Below are 25,341 nucleotides of genomic sequence, written 5' to 3'. Positions count from 1 at the left end.
GAGGAGCATCGGTTTGCAGACATGTCTTCCCTCCCCAGGTTTGCGGGTGCGCTGCATCGGCACAACCCCGTGCTCAAAGGTTGATCTAACGGCAGTAACAGAAGACGCGTTGCGGTGAGCTACATGTAACGTGGCGCATGGGACCGTGTCGGGCTACAGTCGTGGCGATCAAAAAGGCTTGGCTGCACCGCTGGACTGGTGGACTAGAGCTCAACCAGCACCTCTGCCCTCTGCAGTTTCAACCACCAGCGGCGAGGCGACATCCTCGACGTGAGCTGCACGGGAACTCCTCCCTTGGAAGTGCCGGGGGAAGAACCAAGCCTCTCTTCAATCATCGAACCCCTTGAGACTCAAGTTGAGTGCAGCCAAAACCACCATCAGGAAATGCCATCGGTGCTGCAGATTTGCACACTGCACCAGCCAACCTCCATGTGTTTCTCGGATCGCTCAGGACATTTGGTCGTCGTGGCCTAAACCATGAAAGCATAAACCGAGTTTTGTGTTGGCTGCGGCCAATGGAGGCGCCGAATTTGTAGCACAGAGCTCCTGCTGGCAAATTTCACCAACTAGATCGCTCTGCCGCGACACCCGGCTCCGTCTTACACGCCGGTGTGAAGTGCGAGGCGTGAAGTGCACGAGGCTATCGACATCGAAAAGGGTTCCGTCGCCTAGTCCGCAGGCGCGATCCCCCTCAAAGATCGGACAGCAGGCTCGAGATACCCCCCCCAACACGACGTTGAATGCACCTAATCCGCCTCCCCACACCTCCGAAGCCGCCACTCTCCTCCCGGTGGCCTGAGCTCTCGGGCCGAATGCCGTAGGCGTACTTTGTCCGGGCCTCACGGATCGCCGATCGATCCACAGAGCGCAAGAGGTCATTTCCGATTCTGCTCAGCCGGCACCCAACCAACAGCCCCCCGATCGCCACCCCACCCCACCACCAGCTCTCAACATGGTGAACCAAGCTCTGTCAGTGAACGGTGGAGGGACGTTCTACGGCACGACCAGCGCTAACAAATACCAAGAGTCCGCGCCGCTCCTCAAGACCTCCCAGTCACCGCCGCAGCGCCGGCTATCGCAATGGTACACCAACATGTTCATGATCAACTTCTTGGAGTTCGCGACCGAGTCGTCACGCGGCATCGTGCTGCCTACGCTCTTCCTGTACACGTCGTCGCTGGGCGGCGATCTGGCCTTCATGGGCTTCATCAACGCGCTCTTCTCGGTTGGTCGGCTCCTGTCGTCCACCGCGTTCGGCTGGATGTGCGACCGCTACTCGTTCCGCTCGGTCTACCTCATCTCGACGTTCATTTGCCTCGTGGGCAACGTCATTTACCTGATCGCCGACGAGCACATGGCCGGAAGTTTGACGGCTTTGGCGGCCAGTCGCTTCATTGTGGGCTTCGGCGGCGGCAACCGCAGCGTGTGCCGTGCTGACGTCGCGTCGATCACGACGATCAACCAGCGCCTGCCGTATTTGACGATACTGGTCGCCGTCGTGTTCCTGGGTTACGCGCTGACGCCGGGTCTCGGCAGCCTCGTGGCCAATACGGACCTGCTCTTCTGCGGCGTGCACTTCAACAAGTTCACGTCGCCCGGCATGATCCTGGTCGTGCTGAACGTGTTGACGATCTTCGGCATCCTCACTGTGTACGACGACAGCGTGACGGTCAATGACGGACCGGAGGAAGAGGAGACCGAGGGAGGCCCGGTCAGCAACACGCTGAACAACCCGACGCTGATGCCCGACCGGATCGTCCACATCGGCGTCGGCGTCTTCATCTTCTTGAATTTCAACGCGCGCGGCATCCTGTCGGTGTTCGAGACCGTAAACGTGCCGCTGTTCATCGCTGCAACTGACAGCGACCCCGAGAGCGTGAGCGCCGTCGTGGACGCCTCCAACTTCCAGTTCTACTTGGGTCTGCTGGGTCTGCTCTCGTACTTGTCGATCGAGCTATTCCGTCACAAGATTCGCGATGAGAACTGGGTGCACCTCGGTTTCGCGATGGTGTTGGCGGGCAACGTGTTGCTGGCTCAGGCTCCGGAGAGTCTGACGCTCACGCAGTTGTCGCTGGCTGAGTTCCTGGTGTGGAGTGTGGGGTGCCCCATCTCGACCACGGTAGTGCTGGCGGCGTTCTCGAAGCTGCTGGGCGGACGCCCGCAGGGAACGCTCATGGGTCTGCTCGGCTCGACGGCGTGCATCTCCCGCAGCGTGCTGCCGCTGCTCCCCGCAGTGGTGTCGACGCTGGAGCCAGTGTTCTGGATCAACATCGTGCTGTGCGCCAGCAGCATCGTGCTGCTCTGGTGGTACACTGGTCTCGTGCACTGGACCAAGATGGCGATGCTGGCGGACGTAGAGAATGCGTACCGGGCGGTGTCTCCACCAAATGACCTTCGTTCCCCGCTCGGATCGGACAAAGCGGACTTCCCGGAGAACGACTAATGGATCGGTTGTCCATCGTTCTCTGCTGCACTCGTGTGAGTCGCTCGCTCACCTGAAGCAAACTGTACTCGTATAATAACCTAGCATCTTGATAATACATGAACGAGCCTGCATTATTGTCATTGTGAGCTTTCTCTAGTCGAAACTTGTGTTCGTAAAACAGCGATACACGCACCGCCGGTAACTTACCACCGGTAATTTCAACGACCCACCTGAATCCCTTACGCCTCTTCGCCCACTTCCGGATCCGATGGCGCGACCTCCGCTCGCTACCGGCTCGGGCTACGGCACTCTCGAGGCCAAGGCTGCTCCGCCTCGCCGCCTGTCGCAATGGTACATCAACATGGCCATGATCAACTTCGTCGAGTTCGCGGCCGAGTCCTCGCGCGGCGTCGTGCTGGCCACGCTCTTCCTCTACACCAAGTCGCTGGGCGGAGACCTAGCCTTCATGGGCATGCTCACGTCGCTCTTCTCGGTGGGGAGACTCATCTCGTCCACGGTCTTCGGCTGGATGTGCGACCACTACTCGTTCCGCTCGGTGTACCTGTGGTCGTCGGCCATCTGCCTTGTGGGCAACCTCATCTACGTCTTTGCCGACCAGCACGTGACCGGAAGCTTGACGGCGCTGGCTGCAAGTCGGTTCATCGTCGGCTTCGGGGCCGGCAACCGCAGCGTGTGCCGCGCCGACGTGGCGTCGATCACGACCATCAACCAGCGACTCACATACCTGACGATGCTGGCCACTGTGGTGTTCTTCGGCTACGCGTTGACGCCTGGTTTGGGCAGTCTGGTAGCCAACACGGACGTGTATGTCTTGGGCATCCACTTCAACAAGTTCACATCGCCGGGGTTGATCCTGATAATCTTCGATGTGCTGACCATTGTGGGCATGTTGACATTGTACGACGGATCAATCGAGACTCGAGATGGACCGCGGGAGTCACTTCAAGAAGCGGGGTCGAGCAGAACCTTGAGCAATATCACGACGATGCCGGAACGCATTGTGAACATCGGCGCGGTGGTGTTTATCTTCCTCAACTTCAACGCGCGCGGCATCTTGTCGGTCTTTGAGACGGTGAATATCCCGTTGTTCCTCCAGGTGACGGGCAGTGATCCCGAGAGTGTGAGTGCTGTGGTCGATGCATCCAACTTCCAGTTTTATCTCGGACTACTGGGGCTGCTGTCGTACTTCTCGATCGAGTACTTCCGACTCAGTCTGTCTGATGTGAGCTGGGTGCAGCTTGGATTCGTCATGTTGCTGGCAGGTAACGTGATTTTGGTGATGGTGCCGGTGGACTTGTCGTTTCCACAGCTCGCAGTCGCGGAGTTCCTGGTGTGGAGTGTGGGCTGCCCCATCACAACTGCAGTGGTGGTTGCAGCCTTTTCGAAGCTACTGGGTGGACGCCCTCAAGGCACGCTCATGGGCTTGCTTGGGTCTGCCGCCTCGATCTCGCGCATCATTTTGCCTTTGCTGCCAGCAGCTATTCCGACGCTGACTCCTGTATTTTGGATCGACATTCTGCTCTGCTCTCTCAGTATTGTGATGCTGTGGTGGTACAGCAAACTGGTCCACAAGACAAAGTTGCAGACGCTGAGTGATGCGGAAGCCGCAATTCAGCTGCTATCAGCTCCCAACGATCCTAGATCACCCTTGGGCTCGGACAAGGTGGATTTCCCGGACAAGTGAGGCTTGCAAGGGCAAAACTCTTTTCTTCTTCTTTCTGTTTCATCTCGTTTAGCATTCTAATCAGCTCGTTCATCGAGTTCAAAATGGAAGTAGTGCATTTGCCGAATTCACGTCTAAATCAGCGCGTAGATGAAGGTTTGATCTCTCCAAACTGCTGGTGACCGGTAGCCTCGGAATGAGCAAGTGCTTCTTTCTGTGCGAACAACAGCAAAACAACACATATACGCATCAGCAAATTCCACGACACAAACTTTGGCGCAACCCCTTATCGCACCTGTCCAACAAAGGTACTCCTGCACACCAAGCACATAATACTGAAGCGGCTGACGTCGGTGAATTCGTGTTTCTGATGAGCTTCCACCGCGACCTCGCTAGCGCGTTCGACCTGCACATCGAGAAACGTAAGCAGCGTATTCGAAATACTTTTTCATGCAACAATCAGACCGCACCTTGGAGAAATCATTGATCACGAAGAGGGTCACATCCTGGCTCTCCGAGGCGGTGGCGGATGGCGCCTCGATGACCAGGTCGTAGTGAATGCCGTCGTAGAGCAGGAACATGCGCTGCGTGAAGCCCTGGTCCTCGCCGTAGCACAATCGGCTCATACTCGTTACATCGAAGACGACCATCTCCACCTTAAAGTAGGTGGACAGAATAGAGAGCTCAATCTCGCCGCCCCAGGACTTGTCGTCCATGATCCACGCGCAGTACTCGTACACCGGGCGCCCCAGAAACACCTCCGAGTACTTCTCCGGGTCAGCAAGGATCGTATCCCTGATCAGCTGGCGCATCGCGGGGCCGTTGCCTTCCCTCCCCTTACCAAGAGCGTATCTAAACACCAAAAAAGGCTTGTTCAGGCACAGCGTCTTCAGCAAAGTAAATCCTCGCACATACACGTACCCGATGGAATGGAACAGACAACTGTTGTCCGCCGGCATCACACGTCGCATGAACACAGTCGTCGACTTGGCTTGAGCGCCGCCAGTGTCCGGCGCCTCCTTGAGCACTAGCACCGAGCCCGTGCGGACCCCCAACGACGACAACGTGCTGTCCTGCGAAGTACAAGTCAGATAAAGTGTACCAGTGGGATGCAATAGCAAGTTATGGTTGCCACGTACTCCAGATCCCTCGATCATCTTCGGGGGATAACCCGTCATCACTGTAGAGAAGCACAAATCGACAAGTTGGTTAGTGATACCGTCGATGAAGGAATGATACACTCGGAGTGTTGGTGTCCTTGCCATGCTGATCTTGCGGCGGGATGGACGTCTTCTCGAACAGTTGAGCGCGCAGTCCGTCCAGCGTGATGTCGTCCGGCAGACCCATGAGCTTCATGGACGTGCCATTGGCGAACGTCACCTTAAAGTTCATCGGCATCTTGGCTACGCGTCCGCGATTTCCGTTATGCCAAGCGAAACGCTTGCGTGTGTTGGCTTCCTGGGACACTTACTACGTATCCATGTTTACGTAGTGTTTATTATTGACGACCCGGTAGTCAATATTTTGTAGTCAGGACTTGTTGAACAGGTGCATGCCAACGTGCAGCCTGTATTTCACCTTTACTGATCTCCTCACCGGGTAGAGAGGGTTGTGTATGTAGTGCTGACGCGATGATCAGTCCTTCTTGAACCACGATGAAAGCTTTTGAGTGATTTTGGCCTTCAAACCGTTCTCATCGTCGCCTGCGTCCTCGGCGGGGTCGTCCGCTAGCTCCATGACAGCGCTGGGGGCACCGAGGTAGCGCTCTTCGAAGGCGCCGATACCTGGCACAATGTGTCCGTCATTGTTGAGCCTTGAGTCGAAAGAAGCAGTCACCAGGCGAGCGTCGCCGAATGCCTAGCCGAAAAATGCACAACGTCAGCTAACTGGATTTGAGGCGATGACAATTAGCAACACCAAGGCAAACCTTGCAGAAGCCGTCGGCAGCCTCGGGGCACGTCACAAGAGTCACGACGGTGATCTTTTCTTCCTCTGCACCTTGCTGCATCAGGAGCTACGAATACAATGCACGGAGTCAGTGTTGGAGCAAATAGCAGAGATCATGCTCAGAACGGCATTCGTACGTGGATGATTTTGTCCACTTGGGACACCGAAGCAAGCTCAGGCAACAAAAGCAGGATTTCGTGGCCATCGATATCGTCCGGAAGAGTTGCCTTCGTGATCTGTGTAGTAAATACAAAGATTGTCAGCACAAGACCTAAGCAAATAAAGTAAACGGGGAGCGAAAGCACCTTGTTTCCACCCTTCGGAAGCTGCTGTACCAGGACCTCGCCGTACTTGGAGTCATACGGCAGCGATGTGCGGAGAACTTGCGATAGGCTGCGAGGTGACACAGTCAACAGTACAAACGGTAAGAAGAATGATGGTTGCTATCATGCACAGCGGATACAGGATCTACAAGCCAAGCCGCTATTTGGACTCACCCCTTCTGGGCTTCCGGCTTCGCGGCGATACTAATACCGCACACCTTCACATCATCCTCAAACACGAGGCCCTCGACTTTGTATCCACGCGGGGTTGTGACAACAGCCTACACGAAGCCAACCACTTCTACCATTATCATGGCGAACTACCGGTCACAAAGGTTCCCCGCTACAAACCTCCTCGTCGTTCGGGAGCTCTGTCAGCGCCAAATCCAGCGTCGAGCGCAGCACGCCGTTTGCATCATGCGTGAACTTTGCTCCTACTCACAGACAACAATCAGCCACCAAAACCACCCCCACCAACAGTATTTAATGCACTTACCGGCATTCTCGTAGTCACGGATGCGCGTCATCCCGAGCTGAATCAGCTCGCTCTCCAGGTCGAGGACGACCACGTTCTCGTGCTGCAATGGGCACCCCCGTCAGCCCCCACCCTCAAGAGCCCTCAATGCAGTATCTTCACAACGAACCTGGGCTTTCCACAGCTCGAGACGCACTCCTCGCCCCAGCGCTTCACTTTAGACAGATATCCCACCCGCAAATCTCAGAAATCGAGATATCTCGCCGGAATCCAAAACGCTTCTGCGACTGCGTACCCGCTCGCGTACACGCGCTGCTCCGCGCGCGCCTGTTGCTGCGAGAGCAGTATGGGGGCGCCCAGCAGCGCCGCTGCCCCCAGCTTCGCGTGGCTCCGAATCGCCCGTGCAAACATGATCACTCCAACGCTCCTTTAGTCGAACTGAGCCAAAGTGTTCAGGCTCAGCACAACCGCACGACGATTGGCTGAATTCGAGCGCCGGATCGTCCCCGCTGTGCCTGCGAGCAAAGACCCCCCAGTGTGAACTGACATTTTGAAGCACTTGCTTAGCATGAAGACGTCAACTCCATTGAGTTAGTGTCAAGAGTGTGCCCGCTGCTTCTCTTCAAGAAGATCGTCAACTTTTCGTACGTTGTGCGAAATCCTCCTGCCTTTGCCACTGCATCGTTCGATCGGCAGCTACACAACCAGTAGTCTCGCACCTCCTACGCGTTCAGCAGCATTCCAGCAGCTCTAAGTGTATCCGTCATTTCGTATTATCCGCTTGGTTTCGGGCTGAGCTCAATGCTAACAAGCTGAAGCAGGAAGTTGCTGCCGCTTGTTGCAGTTGCACTTGTGTACCTTCACACCAAATGTATCCATCGCACAAGTTTCAGCCAATGGGCGCAGGCCGTCGAACATAGAACCTGTGGCCATGATGTCACCTGCGCAGTCATGCGTGTCATTCGGCGCATTCGCAGACTGGCCGAAGCTTGGATCGTGTACAGCTGGCGCGCAGCAGAGCAGAGCATGGAGTTTCTGCGCGGCCCCGTGGACGGCATCGCCCAGAGCGAGAACTTCCCCGTCAATGGCTTCCGCCTCATGGTGGCGCTGGCTGGCTGCAGCCTCGTGGCGCCGCTCATCCACCTCACGCGCGGCGAGACGTCCCGTACGAACGAATAGATGAATGGTACACTTGCAGCATTGATACTGATGTTAGTACTTTTACTACTGCTGGCTCTGCTAGGCCACTTGTTCAATGTGGCGGCGGGACTGTTCGCCGGCGCCTTTGTGTTCGATACGGCCGTGCTGCACACCGTTGGCACGGCTGCGGCGGTGTATCTGCTCATGATGGTGGCCCCGAGGTACGGCACAGTTTACTAGAAATGGCATAATCTATAGAGTAGTGTGTTGATGCTTTTGGCGTTTTTGTGGTGCAGGAAGCTGGTGGGTCGCATTGTGCTGCCGTTGCTGCTGGCGTACCTCGTGGGAGTGTAAGTGATGCTGGTCGCAGTGACTCATTGAGCTGCGTGGGTACTGATGGATGGATCGTTTGTGGTTGCAGTCACTACTACCGTGAATTCCACAGCCCCGACCTTGTGTGGGACTCGGCGCAGATGATTCTGACGCTGAAGCTCAGCAGCGTCGCTATCAACTACAGCGATGGCGGCCTGCCCAAGGAGAAGAAGACGCCGACGATGCTCAAGAACGAGCTGCAGGAGATCCCGGCGTTGATCCCGTACTTCGGTGGGTGGTGATGCATGGCTTGTTGCTGTTGTAGTAGCTTGCGACTTAATGCTGGTGATGATGCTTCTATTGCAGGCTTCATTTTCTTCTTCCCCACGTACCTCGCTGGCCCCGCGTTTGAGTACAAGGACTACATCTTTTGGATGAAGGTACAAGGCGACATGTTTTGTTGATTGCAATGCTATACTGTTCTAACGGGTATACCTGTTCACCAGGATATCCGCGTCGCCCCATTCCTGGTCCACGTCCGTAACCTGTTCGTGATTGTGGTACGTATCTTGGCATGCTCGTCAATTTAAAAAAATATGCTTCTTACCATACCAAATGCTCGGTTTTCAACTCTAGATTTCGGCTGCCGGATTCTTCGCGTCGCTGCAATTTCCGGTTGAAGAGATCGACTCGCCTGACTTTTATCCGAAGTCCTCGTGGGCAGTTCGCTGCCTCCGCATGTGCATTCCTGTGGTGCTGTTCCGTTTCCGCTTCGTAAGTGATACCTGTACTGTTGTATACTGTACTAGCAGTTTAATTGCTGACATTGCCTGTGGTGTTTGACAGTACCTTGCGTGGTCGTTGGCCGAGGCGGCGAGCGCTGCTGCCGGCGTTGGCTATGTGCAGTCTACTGGCAAGTGGTACGTACTCGCTCGCTGCAGGTGTTGCTGTCTCATTTAGTGCATAGATTTATTAACGTTCACCCATTCAAAACTCGTAGGGATGGCATCACGAACAATGACCTTCTCTGCGTGGAGCTTCCTACCAACTTCCGCGTGGCTATTAACAACTGGAACAGGGGAGTCGCTCGTTGGATCAACACCTGTACGACACAAGTTTTTTTTCTCTCACGCTGCTGGTGGTATCTATCTTATCGTATACTAACGTGACAACTCGTCATACTTTTTTTCCTGCAGACATTTACCAGCGTGTGGGATTGTCCAAGTCGGGCAAGTCGGGCTTGCTGTCGACCATGGCCTCTTTCTTCGTTAGTGCTCTGTGGCATGTAAGTGGCAGTGGGGTTTTGCATCATCAAGTCAAATGATCGCCGACTAACATAACGTTTTTGCTCTAGGGTCTGTCCCCGGGTTACTACCTGTTCTTCCTGTTGGGAGGCATCTACATCGAAGTTGGAAAGCGTAAGTACATCGACTGCAGTAGTGCATACATCCGAGGTAAACTGACGCGTCACTATTTCATTGATGTAGATCTTCGCCGTCGCTTGAGGCCGTACTTCCACTACACGGAAGACCGCAAGGCGCACCCGCACGCCATTTTCCTTTCGTACTTCAACGGTACTTCCAGCCCGCTCGCGTTCTTCTACGACATCACGGGCATGTTCTTTACCTGGGTGGCGATGCAGTACGCCGGCGTTGCATTCGAGATCATGGACGTGCGCCGCTGCCTCGCCATTTGGAGCGCCTGGTACTTCCTCCCGCACGTCGTGAGCATTGGCCTGCTGGTCTTCTTCAACCTCTTCCCGCAGCGTCGCTCTGCGTCTGGTGAGAAGAAGACGCAGTAAGACGGCGCCCGACCGAGGAGTCTCGTCAGTCGAACGAAGTCTCGTCAAGCAGATGATGCGCTTTCGCCAGCTCGGTTTTGGTGAATCAATAGATCCATTCCTCTCTGCTACTCTCTTTTCTCTGTTGGCTCAGCATGTGCTCACTTGCAATGAGACTGCGCCGGCGAACCCCGCACCAAATGAGCGCCAGGTGAGTGTTATTTATACTGGAAGCGAGCAGGCACCAGCGGAAGACCAAGTTTGCCAGCAGTTACTGCTCTGACTTGTTGCTTCCTGCGCGGCTAGCTGGGCCTCGTTATCGTCGTCTCGACTGCATCTTCCCCGAGTTCCTCTCACTGGCGCCGCCCGTCGTCAATGTTGCGGAATTAACCATCCAGCTGTCTGTTCCGAGTCCACCGCAGTCTTTCCTGGGTTCCGCGGCCGTGTATCGTGCGCTCACTACGCAAAGAGAAGTCTTATGCCGGAGGGTGCTGGAGAGAGTTGGTAGACCAAGATGACAGGGTTCCGACATCATCGCCACCGAATGGCCAACCCCCCTAGAAGTGGACATGCGCTGTGGCTTGCGCTCAGGAGGAGTATGCCGTTATACATTGGTCGACGAAGGCGCGTTGTCCGCCGACTGCTGAAGCCACGGTACTTCATCGACCCTGAGGCGAATGCCAAGAGGATGTGGGACCTCCTACTCACGGGCCTTGTGCTGTACACCACGTTGGTCGTGCCGTACCGAGTGTGCTTTCAAGTGGAAGCTGCAGGAGGCTTCGCCATCCTCGAGACCAGCATGGATGTGGCTTTCTTCGTTGACATCGTTCTCAACTTCGTAACCGGCCTCCAGTTGCCCTCTGGCGAGGTGTCGTACAACTTCCGAGTGATTGTGAAGGCGTACCTGCGTGGCTGGTTCGTTGTGGACTTTTGCTCGACTCTTCCGTTCGAGTCGATTGCCAAACTCTTTGGAGTGGGGGACAACGCTCACGCTGCTCTGTTATCAGCGAAGCTGCTCCGTGGACTTAAGGTACTTCGGCTGTTCAAGCTCGCGCGCATCCGCCGTCTCGGCAAAGTTTTCGCGAATCTCGAGGATGCCGTCTACACCAACCAGAGTCGTGTGTCGCTAGCCAAGCTGGCACTGACGATGCTCTTCATCGCTCATCTGGTGGCCTGCCTGTGGTACGCAGTTGGGAGAGCAGACTCAACTGAGTCGTGGCTTGTCGTCCTTGCCAACGACCCAGCAGGCCACGTTGTTGATACCAATTCTCTCCAATACGTCCGTTCGGTGTATTGGGCCATCGTCACCATGGTAAGGGATTTTGCCGCTTTCGTTCGTTGATTTTGCAGACCCAGTCAACTAATGGAGATGCTTTGTAGACAACTATCGGATACGGCGACATTGTCGGGCACAACAACTATGAGAGGATGCTCAACATCGCAGTGATGGCCGTGGGAGTGTCTTTCTTTGGTTATGTGATCGGAACCATTTCAACTCTCGTCACGAATCTGGATGTGGCAGCAGCGCGGTACGATGAGCGCATGACGGTGGTCAAGGAATACATCATCTCGCGCCGGATGCCCAAGTACATTGGCAACAAAATTCGCCACCACTTTGAGTACTTTTACCAAAACCGCTCGGTTTTTAACGAGAGTCTGATCCTGAACCGGCTGCCATCCGCACTACGGAACGAAATGGTAAGTCCTGGAGAGAGCGCTATCATGTTGCCGGTTAGACGATCTCATCATGTTTTTTTGCCTTTGTGCTCAGATTCATCACGTTCATGCCAAGATCGTGTCAAGTGTGAAATATTTTGTCAAATGCCCCGAGAGCCTGATCAGCGACATCGTCATGGCAATGCGTCCGTTTGCAATGCTAAAGGACGAGTACATTTATGTTGAGCACGAAATTGCAGCCCACGTGTTTTTTATCATCAAAGGCAAGGTTCAACTCGTGAAGACAGCGAAACGCGGGAAGGAAGACACGCGACTGTCGTCATTAGGTGTTGGCGACCATTTCGGCGAGGTAATGTACTGTACGCGCTATCCAGAAACTCTGTCCTAAGCGAGAAATTACTAACCTTATCGTCGCTAACGTAGCTGGAAGTATATGACCATGATCACGGCAATGGCGTGCGTATTTGTTCGGCCGTCGCAAAGTCTTACTGTGAACTGACATTCCTCTCACGAGAAGCCATCCAGAAAATCAGTAGGTGGCCTAGCACGCTCAATATCTATCTATTGGTTGATGCCTAACTGTTTCACCTGCATCACCCCAGGCATTAGCTGGCCAGAAGTTATCAAGCACTTTCGTGACAGTGCTGCGACCAGTTCCAACAGCATGCGGCGACGCGTAGATCCCTCCATATTCGACTCGAGTCAGAAGCCTCCGCGATCTCCGGTTCACCACAAACACGTCGACATGCCGGCAGTAGTGACCATGACCAAAACTGCAGTGGTGAATAGCAAGGTTACCCCCAGCAGACCAGCGCGTATAATACCCTTCATGCCCAGTGCGATTGATACAGGGCACTCCAGACCCCAGACGATTGAGGAGGAGATCATCGATCAAGGAGACCAACAGAAAAATACCGTAACCGAGAGCGCAGTGTCGCCACCTCTCAACCCTTCACCGAGCGATGGACCCGCAGCTTTGCCTCAATCCCCAGTCGAGCGAGAGCATGGCAACCAGGCATGGCTGGCTTCTCCTGAATCATCAAGTGAGCCTCCTTCGATAATCGCTGTACATCCATTGACAAGGCCGTATACTTCGATGGCTCAAGGTCGAAAGGTGACGTTGGAGGCATTGCCGCCGACACCTTCCGCTAAAGCGAAACTTGGGGCCAAAGTAGCGGCGTTCGACAGATTGGACTCGTTAGATTCAAACGAAACCCACAGTGAAGAACCCGGGTACGGTCAAGTCCAGAACGAGGAGCTTCCGTTGTCAACAGCCATGAGCAACGATCAAGCTGTACAAGATCATGTTTCTAGTTCAAGTACAGCAGCTGAACGACGTTATGCCCCTACCACCGAAATGACCACCATAGCAGAGAACAAGCCATCTCCAACGATGACACCAGAGGATTTACAGCGACATCACGAGAAAACTCTAGCTCTCCAGCAGTTAGCTGAGCAGATGGCTGAGCAAGCAGGCCACACTCTGGACGATAGTTCGCCTGGAGGGCGTGCATCCTTAGCTGGAGCTGCCGACGAAAACGAGCTGCATAACATGATCGTCAAGATCCGCGATTCACCGCATGAACAGCCCAAGCGCAACTTCCAGTCGGAGCGCGTGATGCTGCGAGGGACCTACTTGTTCCACCCGCAGGAGCCAGCGATTGTGTTCTGGCAGTTCTTCGTTGGCATCGGCATTGTGTATTCAATCATCGTCGTGCCATTTCGTCTGGGCTACGATGTCGACGCGACTGGTGGGTGGTATGTGCTGGAGATGATAATCGACGGGTTCTTTCTCGTGGATATACTGCTCAATTTCCGCACAGCTTACTTTGACGACGAGCGACGACTCATCTACGATCCAAAAGCACTCTTTTGGCGATACGCCAAAGGCTGGTTCGTCCTTGACCTAATTTCTACAGTGCCTATCGACGAGCTTTTCCAGTAAGTATTGCAATCTCTTAGCACCAAAATTTGGTTTGCTAACGTTTTACGCATTTTTTAGAGCTGCGGTGGGCACATCAAACCAAACCGTGCGGCTTTTCCCGACAAAGTTGTTGAGGCTCTTCCGAGTTGCGCGGTTGCTGAAGCTTACGCGTTTGATCAAGCTCAGTCGTGTCTTTGGCCGAATCCGTGACCATGTTCAGGTTCGTCAGACGCAGTTATTCGACTAATCTTCAGCGCACTGGACTAACTTCGCTGGGCTTGTGTTTTGCACAGTTGAGCCCATCCACCGAACGACTATTTAAGCTGCTGGCGATCATGTCGATCATCTGCCATTGGAACGCGTGCATGTTTCATGGAGTGATGATGGCGAGCGAGACGGCCGGTTACCATACTTGGTGTGACGATGCCTTTTTCCCGGATGACCCCCATCAGCTGGAGTGTTCTTCACTCGTACCGATTGGTGACCGCTACATCGCAGCGCTTTACTGGGCGTTCACCACTCTTACCACAGTGGGGTATGGCGATGTAAAGCCGAGCGTCCACTCACCGTACGAGCTGGTCGTGGTGATCATCCTCATCGTTGTGAATGCCACCGTGTTTGGTTACATCATCTCGTCGGTGATGACGCTCATCCACAACCTAGACCCGAGCGATCGCGAGTACCGGCTGCTGATGACAGAGATGAAAGACTACCTGCGTGACGCTTCTGTCAGTGAGCGCCTCTGCACAAATGTCAAAAATGTAAGTGGGCACGCGGCACGGCAATTGACAACGACACTTAAATTAACTCTGAGCGTACGTTATTGCAGCACTACCAACATCACATAGCGTGCACCAGCCTCTTTCCCGAACAAAAGGCACGCTAGCAACCAGTGACTATGTAGATCAGTGAGTGGGGTGTGCTAACTGAGTTGCTGTTATCGTGCTGTAGTTGTTTGACAAGATGGCCCCGAATCTACGCTTCGATGTGGCCCGACTTGTAGCCGTGGAGACATTGTTCGCAATCCCGCTCATTACTGTTATGGAAGACGCCTTCAAGGGTTTTGTGTCGTACGCGCTCTTTCTCATGAAACCAGTGTGCATCCAGCGGGGAGAAAGCGTCTGCCGTTGTGGTAGTCCAGGCACCGAGACATTCTTCCTCGTCGAGGGCGAGTGTGATCTGCTAAACTCCGTGACTGGCCTTGGCCGTATAATCGGTGAAAACTCCGTCTTCGAGCAGTATGCCTTGATGGCGAAACCCGAAGAGCTCTACCGAACCGTCTCGACCGCTACTGCTATCACGAGCAAGTGCATACTGTACTCCCTCACTATCCACGACTTCAAGTAAGTGTCGTACATCACATCGCCGGTATGGATCCTACAAACCGACTAACTTCTGAGTTCACATTTGATTCTTGCAGGACTCTAGAGGATGTCTCGCCTGCAGTGAGCACCTACTTTGTGAGCCAACTGGCGTCAGTTCTGGTTGCCGACGACACGATTTCCCTGCTGCCGCACCAACTAGCCAACGTCCAGTTTGCCTTGCGCCGAGGTCAACATTTCCGAGCCGTGGCAGAGCACAACCACGCTAAAGTGAAACTCCGAGACCTCGGCAAAGTGGCCATGGCGAACCTCTACAAGCGACGCAGCAGCGAGTGGTCTCCCGACCTGCTACCTAAGCAGCTGCAGATGCTAGCGGAGAAAGAGCAGGCCTGCGGCGTGACCGTCGCAAGCACCAACGTCAACGCTATCGCGAACCGCCAGTCCGAGCTCACCACACTAACGGACTCGGACCCGACCTCAGCAACTCTCAAGCCAAGTCTCACAATCAGCACCACCTCGCTCTACAGCACCAGTCAAACAGCCATCAGTGAAGTCTCGGAGAGCTCGGAGCGCACCAACTCGAGAAGAACCCACGTCGTGCACGCCTTATAACAGTACTGTAACATACTAATCCATTCTACAACTTACAACTTCAAGTTTCACGTTTTCCAACGCGAAAATTCACAATTCAGCCTTCAACTGTCAAAATTATGAGCAGCTCCGCTCCGGCCGGCGGCGGCGCTCCGCTGGCCGATATGTCGCTGTCCAGGCGCTTCCTGTCGCTGCCACAGGAGCTCACAGGTGCTTCTCTGCCCCCTCAAGTGTCTGGCAAGCGCTGCGGTGCCGTGACGCTCTGTGTGCCGCACATTCTCGAGAGCGCCGTGAGCTCCCGGCCGCTGCCGCGCGTGGCGCTCGTGCGCGTGCGCTGGTGGGGCGAGCAGGCGCCCGGCAGCCTCTTCCGCCCGAGCTTACTGTCAGGAGACGGCGGCCCTCAAGCGCATCAGGCGGAGGACGCGCCGCAGCGCGCCATCGCCATGAACTACCCGGTCACGGTGCAGCCGGAGCAGCTGGTGGAATATTTCCAGGACATGAGGCACCTGGCGCTCGACGTGATCGACCGCGACTCGAGGAAGAAGGTGGGCGAGGGCAGGCTGAGTCTGGAGCTGGAGAGGGACAACGCAGAGATGACGGCGGAGGAGAAGCTGGTGGCGCTGAGGAGGGAAAACGCTCTGTGTGAGATCAAGCCCAGTGAAGGAGGAGAGCAGGACGAGGTGCTCGGCTATTTGGCCGTGAGCTTCGCTGTTCAATGGACGGACGAGACGAAAGTGAGGACCAGAGAGCAGGTGCAGGCGCAGGAGAAGAAGATGGAGAGCGATGAGGATGTGAATGAAGTGAGCTCGGCGTCGTCAGCGTCGTTGCCGTCGAATCGAGAGTGGGCGACGGTTGTGGATACGGAGAAGGAGGCGAGGAGGCCGGTGTTGATCGTAGGGCCTCGACAGGGTGATAAGAAGGAGAACACTGTTATTATGGAGAGGACGACAGGGGAAGAGGGCGTGGGCGTGGAATCGCGTACGCCGAGTGATGATTCCCAGTGGATTCAGAGACTCTTGTTGAAGGGCAAAGCACTGCAGCAGTCGATGGAGAGAGCTGTAAAGGACGAGGAGACTGAGAACCGAAAGGAGTTGGACGTGGTGCAAGTAGGAGATCAAGGAGGTGCTTATTTCAATGTTCCAGACGAGCTGGCTGGGGAGCAGAAGGGTGATGGGCGTGACCCCTACACAGAATTCACGAATACTACGGGGAAATGGGAAGAGGACCAGCCACAGGCTTTCGCATTAAAGTCTGAACCGATCGCTAAACTACAGAACAAGATGACTGCACAACTGAATGGCGGCATTGATTCCAGGTTTCTTGATCAGTTTAATGCGTTGACGCTCACATTTCAATCGTTGGAGCTGGAACGCGATTTCGTTGCCCATCAACTCCATCACCTGCGAGATTCGTCGTCAGTGTCAAGTCGATTCAGTCCGATAGAGATCCGCGTCTCACACGATCACGTGGCTACTCTGCTGTACCGGAACGCGAATAAAACCGATTTTCCTGAAGTATCTGCCTTTTCGGTGACCACTTCATTGCGGAGGCGACATTGGCAACTCGAATGCAGCAGTACAATGACGTTGACTCCACCATCATTTCATCCTGGGGGCGACACCTCAACCCCAAGCAAATGTGACGGAATAAAACAGCTTCATTTTCTTGTCAGATGCGAGAATCAAAGTGATGCGCGGCGCAGCAAGAAGAGAGAAGCAAAGAACCTGTTTCCTCGTCCGTCGAAATGCATTCTCCTTGAGGGGGTCTTACCTGGTACGGCGCTCTTCGATACGGAGCGAGATAATCACGATCGGCAAACATCAGTGCCGCTGTTTGTTGTGGGAGATCACAACGGGCTTGATTCAAGGAAGGTCGCTCATGGCGATCATCGAGGTGCTCGGATCAACAGGCTGCCACGACACAAGAAAGCACCACCTGTCGGCTATCTCAAGGTCAAGTATGAGTTTTCCGATCTAACCCCCAGCAACCCACTCTCTGAAAGTGGAGGTTCTAGCGATGCCAAGGACAGTGCGGAAGATTTCGACTTCTCTTTCGTGAGCTCGAACCCAAGCGAAAGAATTTCCGAAAAGGGTCAGATTGCCTTGTCAAATGCTAGAGAACTGGTACAGCATCTGGTCGGGGAAATGGAATTTGCCTCCAAGTTTGGTGGCTCTGAATTGTTCCAGCTTGGTGTGATGATCGACGGCGTCTCGAATGTAAAGCTCTTTGAATCTCCTAGTAATAGATCGCCTCTGGCCAAAGGTGATCGAGCCCAATTCACTGCCAGCAACGGAGGATCCAGAGGAAGTGACGCGGTGGTGGCATGGCGGGAAGGGACAAGTATTTCTCTTCATTATTCGGTGCCGTCAGTATTCACAAGAAGACCTCCGCCATCGATCAAGTTTGAGCGGACTGCTAAGCGGAAGCTCGTTTGCTCAGACTTTTCAGCGTCGTTGTCAGCCGACTTCATGGGTAGTATTCACGTTTTCCAGTCAATGTTTGCCGACGATGCCAGCGAATACTTTTCGAGCGGGTACCTGGTACGTCCTCAATTGAGAATATCGAATGTTTATGCTGGACTAACTCATGATCCGTGCTGTTGAAGATTATTGAAGTGTGGTTGCATAGCGGCGATGCTGAGTCTACCCTTTTAGGTCTGTCGAAGGTGCCTCTTAATGAGTTCACGAAGGTTTTCAGGTTCGATTGAGCAATTGCTAAGTTCATGTCAACCGTTCTTGACTTGGGGTCTAACCTAGTATTTGGATCGACTACCTATAACAGGAGTGGGGAAGTTGATCTGCTCAGCTACAGTAAGAACACTATTCCTCCTGTCAGCGTAGATGGCAGGTTCGCCATCGAAAATCCGTTTACAGGACATGCAGCGGGGTATCTTCAGGTTCGAGTGTGCGTAGGGACAGCAGAACAGGTATGACAGTCGATGCAGTTTTCTTTCTGCGCGGGTTCATTAACTTTTCGCCTTACTCTCATTTTGTTGTTGTGTTTCAGCTTCTTGTATGGGCATCGACGATTCGAGCCATCGTCAGGCTGCAAGGAGTTGCGCGTGGAGCTATCTGCCGAAAGCAACTCAGCAACTTCCGAGATAGCCAAACAAAGCAAGAGTTAAGCGAACCGACCGCCGATTCGTGGAGCGTCGTACAGTCAACTGCGGATAGCCGATCAGACTCCGTATCGACAGCACCTACCCTTGAAACCGCGCGGGTGAATTTTGTGGACAGATACACTCAAGATGATAGGATGGAGCAAAGGTTGGAGAATTTGTCTGAGAACTCGGATGTCGTTGAAAGTGATCTGGGTGATCGCGAGCATCGTGTGGTCTTACGCAAAGTACGCTTTAACATCCGCGAGAGTTGGAGGTCTGCAATTCTGCATGAGGGCCACACGGGTGGCACTCGTCACCAACACGGTGTGAAATCTCCCTCGCCGTTGGGGTGTGAACTGCAGGGACATCTGGTGTTAACTGGGGGCACGCGCTACCAAAAGGGAATTCCGTTTGCATTGTGGTGGGATGCAGTGGACAAGAACTTGAACTCCTCCTTTGTTCATAGCTTTCGAGGCTCTCAACTGAATGAGCACTTGCCGCTGCTGGGGCCTCAAAGCCAGGTGGTGTTCTCGTTTCAAGTGGAACATGGCTTTTTTGGAACGCAGTCTCGTCAAGTGACCACGGGCGAGGCGCGATTGAATCTCTACCAAGCAGTTGACAAACGCACTGTGGTTGCTGAGAGCACGATGCGCCGAAGTACGATGGATGCATCATCAGTTAGCGTGGACGTACCGATCGAATGGGATAGTGAAGATGACGAGTCGCAACGACTCCCGACTGTGCTACCATTGAAAATCTTGTACAGCACTGTGCCATTGTCGACTCTTGAGCGAACGATCGATCGTGATGATATCGTGCTCTCAGATTGCTTTGGCAGCGTCGAGTACGTGGGTGATTCTACAAGCACTGAGGCTAAGAATTTCATAGCGGATTTCGAAACCAATACGTCATCGCGTACGGCTGACACTTCAGCGGGTATAGCGAACCAGAGCGCAGAAGTTGGTCTTGACCTAATAAAGTCTGGTAAGGTCAGCCGTGATGGAGAAGACCCGGTGGATGCGCTGAATGTGCTGAATGTACCGATCGCCAACTCGAAATCAGACTGTGAATCTCACCAGAAAGACGACACAGCAAGCGCCAACGACGCTCGCCCTTACAATGGCGATTCAGACGGCAGTTCATTAGAGCTGACGGACGACTTTTTCAAGCCGATTACGCTAACTTCGTTTGGAATTGAAGAAATGGAGCTGTCGCCGCTTAGGGTAGATGAAGAATCATCCGAGAAGTACCCGGTAGCATCACCAACAGCAATCTCCCCGCAAACGAGTGGCGGCTTGGACCGCAGTGGAGTTTCTGTCGATGCAGTAAGCGGCGATGAATCTATCTCTGATCCACAGGCAGTGGCGTTCGCTAAGGAGGAGCAAGTTCAGGCGGGAGAAGAAACTGCACCTATGAGTGCCCAATCTCCTTGTCCTGAAATTGATTACGGCTCCTCTAGCAACGATGCTCAAAATTGGGCTGCTGTGAGTGAAGAGGCGACTCCTGTGAGTGACATTGTGGCGGCTGATTCGACAGGCGATATGGGGAGTGGTTTAAGTGCTGATGATGCCGCATCAAATGACTGTGCAGAGAGCTCATCGCTGGAAGATAATGTCGGGAACTTTATGGACACGGAACGCCTTCCAGAGTGTATTGATTCTATCCCTGCCCAACCAGTTGGACACGCTGATACGTCTGCTCTGGTTGGAATCTCTGAACTGAATATCTGGGCTCCAGCAGTCAACGAATCCCCGCAAAGCGTGAGCGGTGACGACGTCTGTGAAAATACGCCTAGGAGTGACGAAGCTCAAATAAGCGCCGGTGGTGAGGGGTTAACTGTTGATGTTGCTTGCGATGAGATGCAAATGGCAAGCGTTTCGATTGCTGATGAGAGCAAAACTCAGTACGAGGTGGAGGTATCGTCACAAAGCAGTTGTGCGGAGGTTGGCGAGGATGATATGGACTTGCATGATGACTCGAAAAGCGACTTTGCTGACGATGATGCGGATAGCTCTGATAGTGTCTACGACAGGAGCGTACCTTCGACTACATCCTCGGTGGGTCACCCAGAGCTGCTAATTCCCCGCGTCGTAGAAAACGAAAGCGTTCACGAGTCTCCGCAAAAGGAGAAACTGGAGTTGGTGTACGAAATGCTGCGCGAGATGCGTGACTCACAATTTGCCAAGTCATTGGAGAAGCCAGCCGGATGTGCCGATATGGATACAGAACGTCTTCCTGGGTGTATCCCTTCTAGCCCTGCGCGTACAGTCGACTATGCTGATAAGTGTGTTCAGACTGATCTCTGTGAATTGGCTCAGACAGACAACGAATCCTCGCCGAGTGTGAGTGGTAACTACGTTTGTGGAGATACACGTAGGAATGACGAGTCTCAAGTAAGCGCCGGTGGTGAACGGTCAACTGTTGACATTGGTTGTGATGCGATGGCACGCGTTTCGATTGCTGTTGGTAGCGAAGCTCCGTTCGAGGAGGAGGCACCCGCAGACAATGGAGGTCTGGAGGTTGATAAGGACAGCGATGGTATGGAAATGGGTGATGACTTGAGCAGCGTCATCACTGATGATATTGGAGATAGCGTTGATGGCATCGACGGCAGGAGAGAAGATCGCGTACCTTCCCCTAAATCCACGTTGGTCAGCCCAGAGCAGCTAACCGTAGACTGCGAAAACGCTTACGAAGCTACTCCTCTTCCTGCTCTGCAAAATGAGAAACTGGAGCTGATGTACGAAATGCTGCGTGAGATGCGTGACTTGTATGTTGCCAAGTCGTTGGAGAAGCCACCTGCATCTACCGAGGATGTTAGATGCCACGAGGATCTAGAGGGTGACATCGGGACCTTATCGCCTAAAGCAAGCTTTGCTTCATCTGAAATCAAGGACACTGGTGACAAAACTTGTACCTGTTCCACTCCGACGGCCTCTAGAGGCCCCATTTCTCCGAAGGCAGAGCGTTTGATTCTCGATAAAAGTATCGCGCAAGATATACCATCTTCGATTGGACTGCGGCAGCAAGACTTCGTAGACACTTCCAGAGTGATTTCACCACTACTGCGATCGGAACGAAATGCCGAGAGCAAGACTATCAGGCGCGACATGAGCAGTACTCCGTTACTCTTTTCACTTGATGTCTCCGGTGGAGGTGATCACTACCGCGTCAGTGGTAATCGAGGCTGGCTTTCATCGTCGGATATCACATGGGGAAAGAAGGCACAGTGCAGTCGTCAAGCATCTGAAAAGGATGACCATTTGTCTGCCCATTCTCTATTTGCCCACGACTCGGAGACGGAACGAATCGCGCGGATCATGCAGGGAAGTATGAAGTACTGGATAAAAGACGACAGCAGCTACAGTGGTGATGATCAAGAGAGTGACGAAGAGGAGACGGATGACGATTGCTACTTCTAAGCTTGAGGTCTATCCCCTTGCTAGAGGTAGCGCGCGTTACTTTCTGGCCTTCGGTTTCCTGGAACCTGCACGCCTGAGCTTTTCGTAGAACGATGCCTTGGGCTGCTGCTCTTCAGTTGCAGCATGCTCAGCGCGATCGGTACTCCCACTAGTATCCTCACTACTACTTGAAGTCGCCGATTGCATCGCACTTGCTCGCTCAGAGTTATTGAAAACTGCGGGGACCACCGTCCCTGGAAGCACCTTGCCGCTCCTCATCCTCTCCAGCAACGAGGTTCGCTCCATGCATTCGCGATGAACTGTCTGCTGAAGCAGCGCTATCTCCTGGTGACGGCACAAACAAGCACACGTAAATGAGTTCAAGCGTTGTGACTCGCGCTCAGCTGGCAGACAACGCTTCACTTACGCGATCTTTCTGCTTGAGTGTATGCCGAAGCTGCTCGATGATCTTGTCGTTGTCGTGGCTATCCTGGTTGCTGGACTCCTCGCGTCTCCCTTTGCTGCCGTTTGCTGGATCGTTTTGCCACGCAGCTTGAGGTTGCGCTCTAGCGAGTTGTTCTCGTAGTTCTCCGAGTTGACTCTGAAGATCAAGGGTATGCTGTTGAAGTGCTGCATTCTTGTCCCTGAGGGCTTTTTGCTGGTCAGTACCTTGCCGAACGCTATCAAGTTCGCGTTGAGCAGCCATCAGTTTCTTCTCAAGCGAAGCGCTGGTGGTCTTGGCTTCATCCGAGATTTTTTGCTGTACAAACTCGGTCAGTATGTTAAATAGCTTGAAAATATATATTGTTATTCACCTTGTCGCGCTCACTCGACTTGAGTTTGTCGTGCAGCATCTGAACCATACTTTCGAAGTGAGAGGTGTTGCGCTTAGCCTCCTGTAGAAGCCATCACTAGGTCAATATACTATGTACGGCATGCAAAACAATGCTTCAAGAACTATATACCTCTCGCTCGCTGGCGTTTTGTAATGCTCGGTCTTTCCACTCGCTCGCTCTGCGCTCTGCGTCGCTGAGCTATTCACACAATAACAGATTCAAAATGTGTCAACAAACTCGTGAAATTCTCATCAGTACATCCATCTTACTCTCTCTTCTAGCGTCAGAATCGCCTGGCGAGATGTTTCTTCTCCTTGCGTCTGAAGCTCCGCAGTTTCTTTCTTGAGGTACTCGAGGTAGGTGTTTTGACTCGCCTTGAGCTCTTCAATCGCTCGTCCGTGATCCCGTTGCAGTCGGTTAATTTCCACTCCATGCTCACTACGAAGCTTCTCCAGATCCCGAGCATAGTCAGCCTTCACCTTCACCGTGGACGACGTACTGACGCTTAGCTGGCCCTGCAATTGGTCCGCGCGAACACGCAGAGCCTTGATTTCGTCTTCCAGTTTGTACTTCTCGTCCTTGAACCGTCCGTTCTCCGAGTAGAGCTGGGCTCGAGTCTTCTCCAGAGTCTGTAGCTGGTATTTCAGCTGAATAACTTCGCTGCTCATTTGCGAGTTTGCTTTTCGTTCTGTGTCACTCGCAGACACGACACGAGCGAGTTCTTCGCGAATGGCAGTCAGCTGAGTCTCTAGCTGCTGCGCAGAGGTTGACTCTAGCTCCACTCGTTCATTCGCCGCCAAGAGCTTTTGCTTTAACACGTCGCGCTCGGTGATCATCTGCCTCTCAGCGGCAGTCCAGTGGCTTTGGCTTTCCACCAGCTTCGCCTCGAGCTCCCGAATGCGGAGCTGATCACGCTCTTGGGTCTGCTTGAACTCTGCTAACTGCGTCTCGGACAGTAGTTTGCAGCTCTCAACTTGGCTCGACAGGTGCAAAATCTCGTTGCGCAGCTTCTGCTCGACAAGAGCATGTGCCATCTTTTGCTCTTCTTCGTGTTGTTTTGACAACATCTGTAGCTCTCTCAACGCTTCTTCCGACGCCATTAGTTCTCTTTGCACTCTCTGAAGCTGGTCCAATGCTTCTCGCTTTGCAGCGCGCTGGATTTCACTCTCATCTCCGAGCTGCTTGGTGCTAGCACTGCACGTCGCTACCACCTCCTCAAAACTGTCCTTCAATTCGGTAATCTGTTGACGTAGATCTCTCGCCACGGAGCGTTCGCGCTCCATGAACCGCACGAAGTCCTGGTAACAGACGTGTACACAACAGCAACGTCAGTGCAGATACTCACTCAGTCTCAAAACAATGCAGCACGCGCACTCGAAAGACTTTCTTGTACTGCTTCACTGTGGACTGCAGTGTCTGCACCTCGGCAAACACGAAATAGCTGACGCCACAGAATGTGCACGCCGTGTCCTCGGCTGGAAGCTGTTGGATCTCATCGGGAAGCGCACGCGCGGGGCCTGTATACAGCTCTTCCAGCGTAGGATCACGCAGTTCATAGCTTCGGCCTGCGAGCGGAGGCAACGCCGCCATGTTAGGGATCAGCGACGAATTTGGAAGTGCACTACGATGCGATCGTAGCGGCGGTTGAGCTCGAAATGGACTGGAGTTTCATCCGCGGCATTTTGTGATTTCCGAGTGTAGCGGGGAAATTCTTTCAGGACATGTGAAAGCACAAGCGCTTTTCCGGGCTGTAGAAACGTATATTTAGAGTTTTTTTGTCATCAAAACGTTTATCAACAAAACGGGTAGTGGCAACACCGTATTATGTGTAGTTGGTGTACAGCTCATTTGGGTTTTGTAAGAAGGAGCTCGGCGGAACAGGTCCGTAAAACTCACAAGGGACAGCGTCGGGTTTGTGAATGTGGCCAAATTCTCCCAGATCTCAGTTAATTCCTAATGTGTAGCCTTTTCAGCAATCCACGGTATTTCTCTCGAGTAAGTTTAGGGCTGGAACAATATTGTGTGAAGAAGCTATTAGAAATGAAAATACACGCAAATTAACGGTACTGCGATTTTTCGCGAAGGGTCGCGAAGTATCCACTGTGCGTCTGTTCAAGTTGACACCATGCGCCTTTGCGCCAATGGAGTCCGAGCCCTATTTACGGGGGCCTTGCAGCACTGCGGGGTCGCTTGAGTCACTTGAGTTCAGTATGAGTTTTGTATGAACTTCAACCGTTATCTTCAACTTCAATTGAACTTTTCCGGTAGGTTTCTAAAATCTAAAGCTTTTCTAAGGTGCGCCACATCGTTGTGTATAACACATAAAACATAGGTTGCCGCTGTAGAGGCGGCTTGTACGAACTGCGACGTTCCCCAGGGAGGATTTCCAACAATCACTTCGTGA

At 53.5% G+C, this 25,341-nt stretch overlaps 9 protein-coding genes across 9 annotated transcripts; 6 read left to right on the top strand and 3 right to left on the bottom strand.

Annotated features, from left to right (window-relative positions):
- Nucleotides 1-952: 952 nt before the first annotated feature.
- Nucleotides 953-2,443, top strand: PHYSODRAFT_478682 (hypothetical protein; the record flags this gene model as incomplete). Its single annotated transcript, XM_009522921.1, has 2 exons — nucleotides 953-1,711; nucleotides 1,826-2,443. 2 exons carry the CDS (start codon nucleotides 953-955, stop codon nucleotides 2,441-2,443), a joined length of 1,377 nt encoding a protein of 458 aa, XP_009521216.1.
- Nucleotides 2,444-2,693: 250 nt separating this feature from the next.
- Nucleotides 2,694-4,130, top strand: PHYSODRAFT_485624 (hypothetical protein; the record flags this gene model as incomplete). The annotated part of the gene is made up of 1 exon (XM_009522920.1): nucleotides 2,694-4,130. The coding sequence occupies one exon, from the start codon at nucleotides 2,694-2,696 to the stop codon at nucleotides 4,128-4,130; it is 1,437 nt and encodes a 478-aa protein (XP_009521215.1).
- A 265-nt stretch (nucleotides 4,131-4,395) lies between these two features.
- Nucleotides 4,396-5,507, bottom strand: PHYSODRAFT_486105 (OTU ovarian tumor protein-like cysteine protease; the record flags this gene model as incomplete). The annotated part of the gene is made up of 5 exons (XM_009522919.1): nucleotides 4,396-4,515; nucleotides 4,580-4,961; nucleotides 5,031-5,182; nucleotides 5,249-5,289; nucleotides 5,351-5,507. 5 exons carry the CDS (start codon nucleotides 5,505-5,507, stop codon nucleotides 4,396-4,398), a joined length of 852 nt encoding a protein of 283 aa, XP_009521214.1.
- Nucleotides 5,508-5,650: 143 nt separating this feature from the next.
- Nucleotides 5,651-7,325, bottom strand: PHYSODRAFT_540483 (hypothetical protein). Its single transcript, XM_009522918.1, has 8 exons — nucleotides 7,150-7,325; nucleotides 7,024-7,069; nucleotides 6,876-6,957; nucleotides 6,731-6,813; nucleotides 6,554-6,660; nucleotides 6,362-6,449; nucleotides 6,194-6,292; nucleotides 5,651-5,966 (listed from the first exon to the last, which is right to left on the bottom strand). Exons 1-8 carry the CDS (start codon nucleotides 7,263-7,265, stop codon nucleotides 5,745-5,747), a joined length of 843 nt encoding a protein of 280 aa, XP_009521213.1. The 5' UTR covers nucleotides 7,266-7,325; the 3' UTR covers nucleotides 5,651-5,744.
- Nucleotides 7,326-7,880: 555 nt separating this feature from the next.
- Nucleotides 7,881-10,212, top strand: PHYSODRAFT_540480 (hypothetical protein; the record flags this gene model as incomplete). Its single annotated transcript, XM_009522917.1, has 12 exons — nucleotides 7,881-8,019; nucleotides 8,098-8,215; nucleotides 8,291-8,344; nucleotides 8,416-8,597; nucleotides 8,673-8,746; nucleotides 8,813-8,866; nucleotides 8,943-9,080; nucleotides 9,153-9,226; nucleotides 9,307-9,410; nucleotides 9,503-9,591; nucleotides 9,661-9,724; nucleotides 9,794-10,212. The coding sequence occupies 12 exons, from the start codon at nucleotides 7,881-7,883 to the stop codon at nucleotides 10,105-10,107; spliced, it is 1,404 nt and encodes a 467-aa protein (XP_009521212.1). The 3' UTR covers nucleotides 10,108-10,212.
- Nucleotides 10,213-10,684: 472 nt separating this feature from the next.
- Nucleotides 10,685-12,151, top strand: PHYSODRAFT_487916 (hypothetical protein; the record flags this gene model as incomplete). The annotated part of the gene is made up of 3 exons (XM_009522916.1): nucleotides 10,685-11,398; nucleotides 11,467-11,784; nucleotides 11,858-12,151. 3 exons carry the CDS (start codon nucleotides 10,685-10,687, stop codon nucleotides 12,149-12,151), a joined length of 1,326 nt encoding a protein of 441 aa, XP_009521211.1.
- Nucleotides 12,152-13,381: 1,230 nt separating this feature from the next.
- Nucleotides 13,382-14,535, top strand: PHYSODRAFT_480750 (hypothetical protein; the record flags this gene model as incomplete). Its single annotated transcript, XM_009522915.1, has 3 exons — nucleotides 13,382-13,704; nucleotides 13,766-13,907; nucleotides 13,981-14,535. 3 exons carry the CDS (start codon nucleotides 13,382-13,384, stop codon nucleotides 14,533-14,535), a joined length of 1,020 nt encoding a protein of 339 aa, XP_009521210.1.
- A 1,184-nt stretch (nucleotides 14,536-15,719) lies between these two features.
- Nucleotides 15,720-22,122, top strand: PHYSODRAFT_326876 (hypothetical protein; the record flags this gene model as incomplete). Its single annotated transcript, XM_009522914.1, has 5 exons — nucleotides 15,720-16,915; nucleotides 17,510-17,918; nucleotides 18,003-18,140; nucleotides 18,206-18,297; nucleotides 18,837-22,122. The coding sequence occupies 5 exons, from the start codon at nucleotides 15,720-15,722 to the stop codon at nucleotides 22,120-22,122; spliced, it is 5,121 nt and encodes a 1,706-aa protein (XP_009521209.1).
- Nucleotides 22,123-23,188: 1,066 nt separating this feature from the next.
- PHYSODRAFT_485654 (hypothetical protein) lies at nucleotides 23,189-24,527 on the bottom strand (the record flags this gene model as incomplete). The annotated part of the gene is made up of 2 exons (XM_009522913.1): nucleotides 23,189-24,235; nucleotides 24,306-24,527. 2 exons carry the CDS (start codon nucleotides 24,525-24,527, stop codon nucleotides 23,189-23,191), a joined length of 1,269 nt encoding a protein of 422 aa, XP_009521208.1.
- Nucleotides 24,528-25,341: the final 814 nt, after the last annotated feature.

This window comes from Phytophthora sojae (assembly GCF_000149755.1).
Source record: "Phytophthora sojae unplaced genomic scaffold PHYSOscaffold_2, whole genome shotgun sequence".
Classification (NCBI taxonomy): domain Eukaryota; phylum Oomycota; class Peronosporomycetes; order Peronosporales; family Peronosporaceae; genus Phytophthora; species Phytophthora sojae.
The sequence above is the reverse complement of the archived record's forward strand: the minus strand, read 5'-3'. Positions and strand labels throughout refer to the sequence as shown.

Bases quoted from the DNA above. Each gene is read 5' to 3' on its own strand.
- PHYSODRAFT_540483 (XM_009522918.1), bottom strand. From the start codon at position 7,265: ATGTTTGCACGGGCGATTCGGAGCCACGCGAAGCTGGGGGCAGCGGCG. The intron at 6,661-6,730 runs GTTTGTAGCGGG...GGCTTCGTGTAG, and splicing joins AGCTCCCGAACGACGAGGAG to GCTGTTGTCACAACCCCGCG. The intron at 5,967-6,193 runs GTACGAATGCCG...TTTTTCGGCTAG, and splicing joins AAGTGGACAAAATCATCCAC to GCATTCGGCGACGCTCGCCT.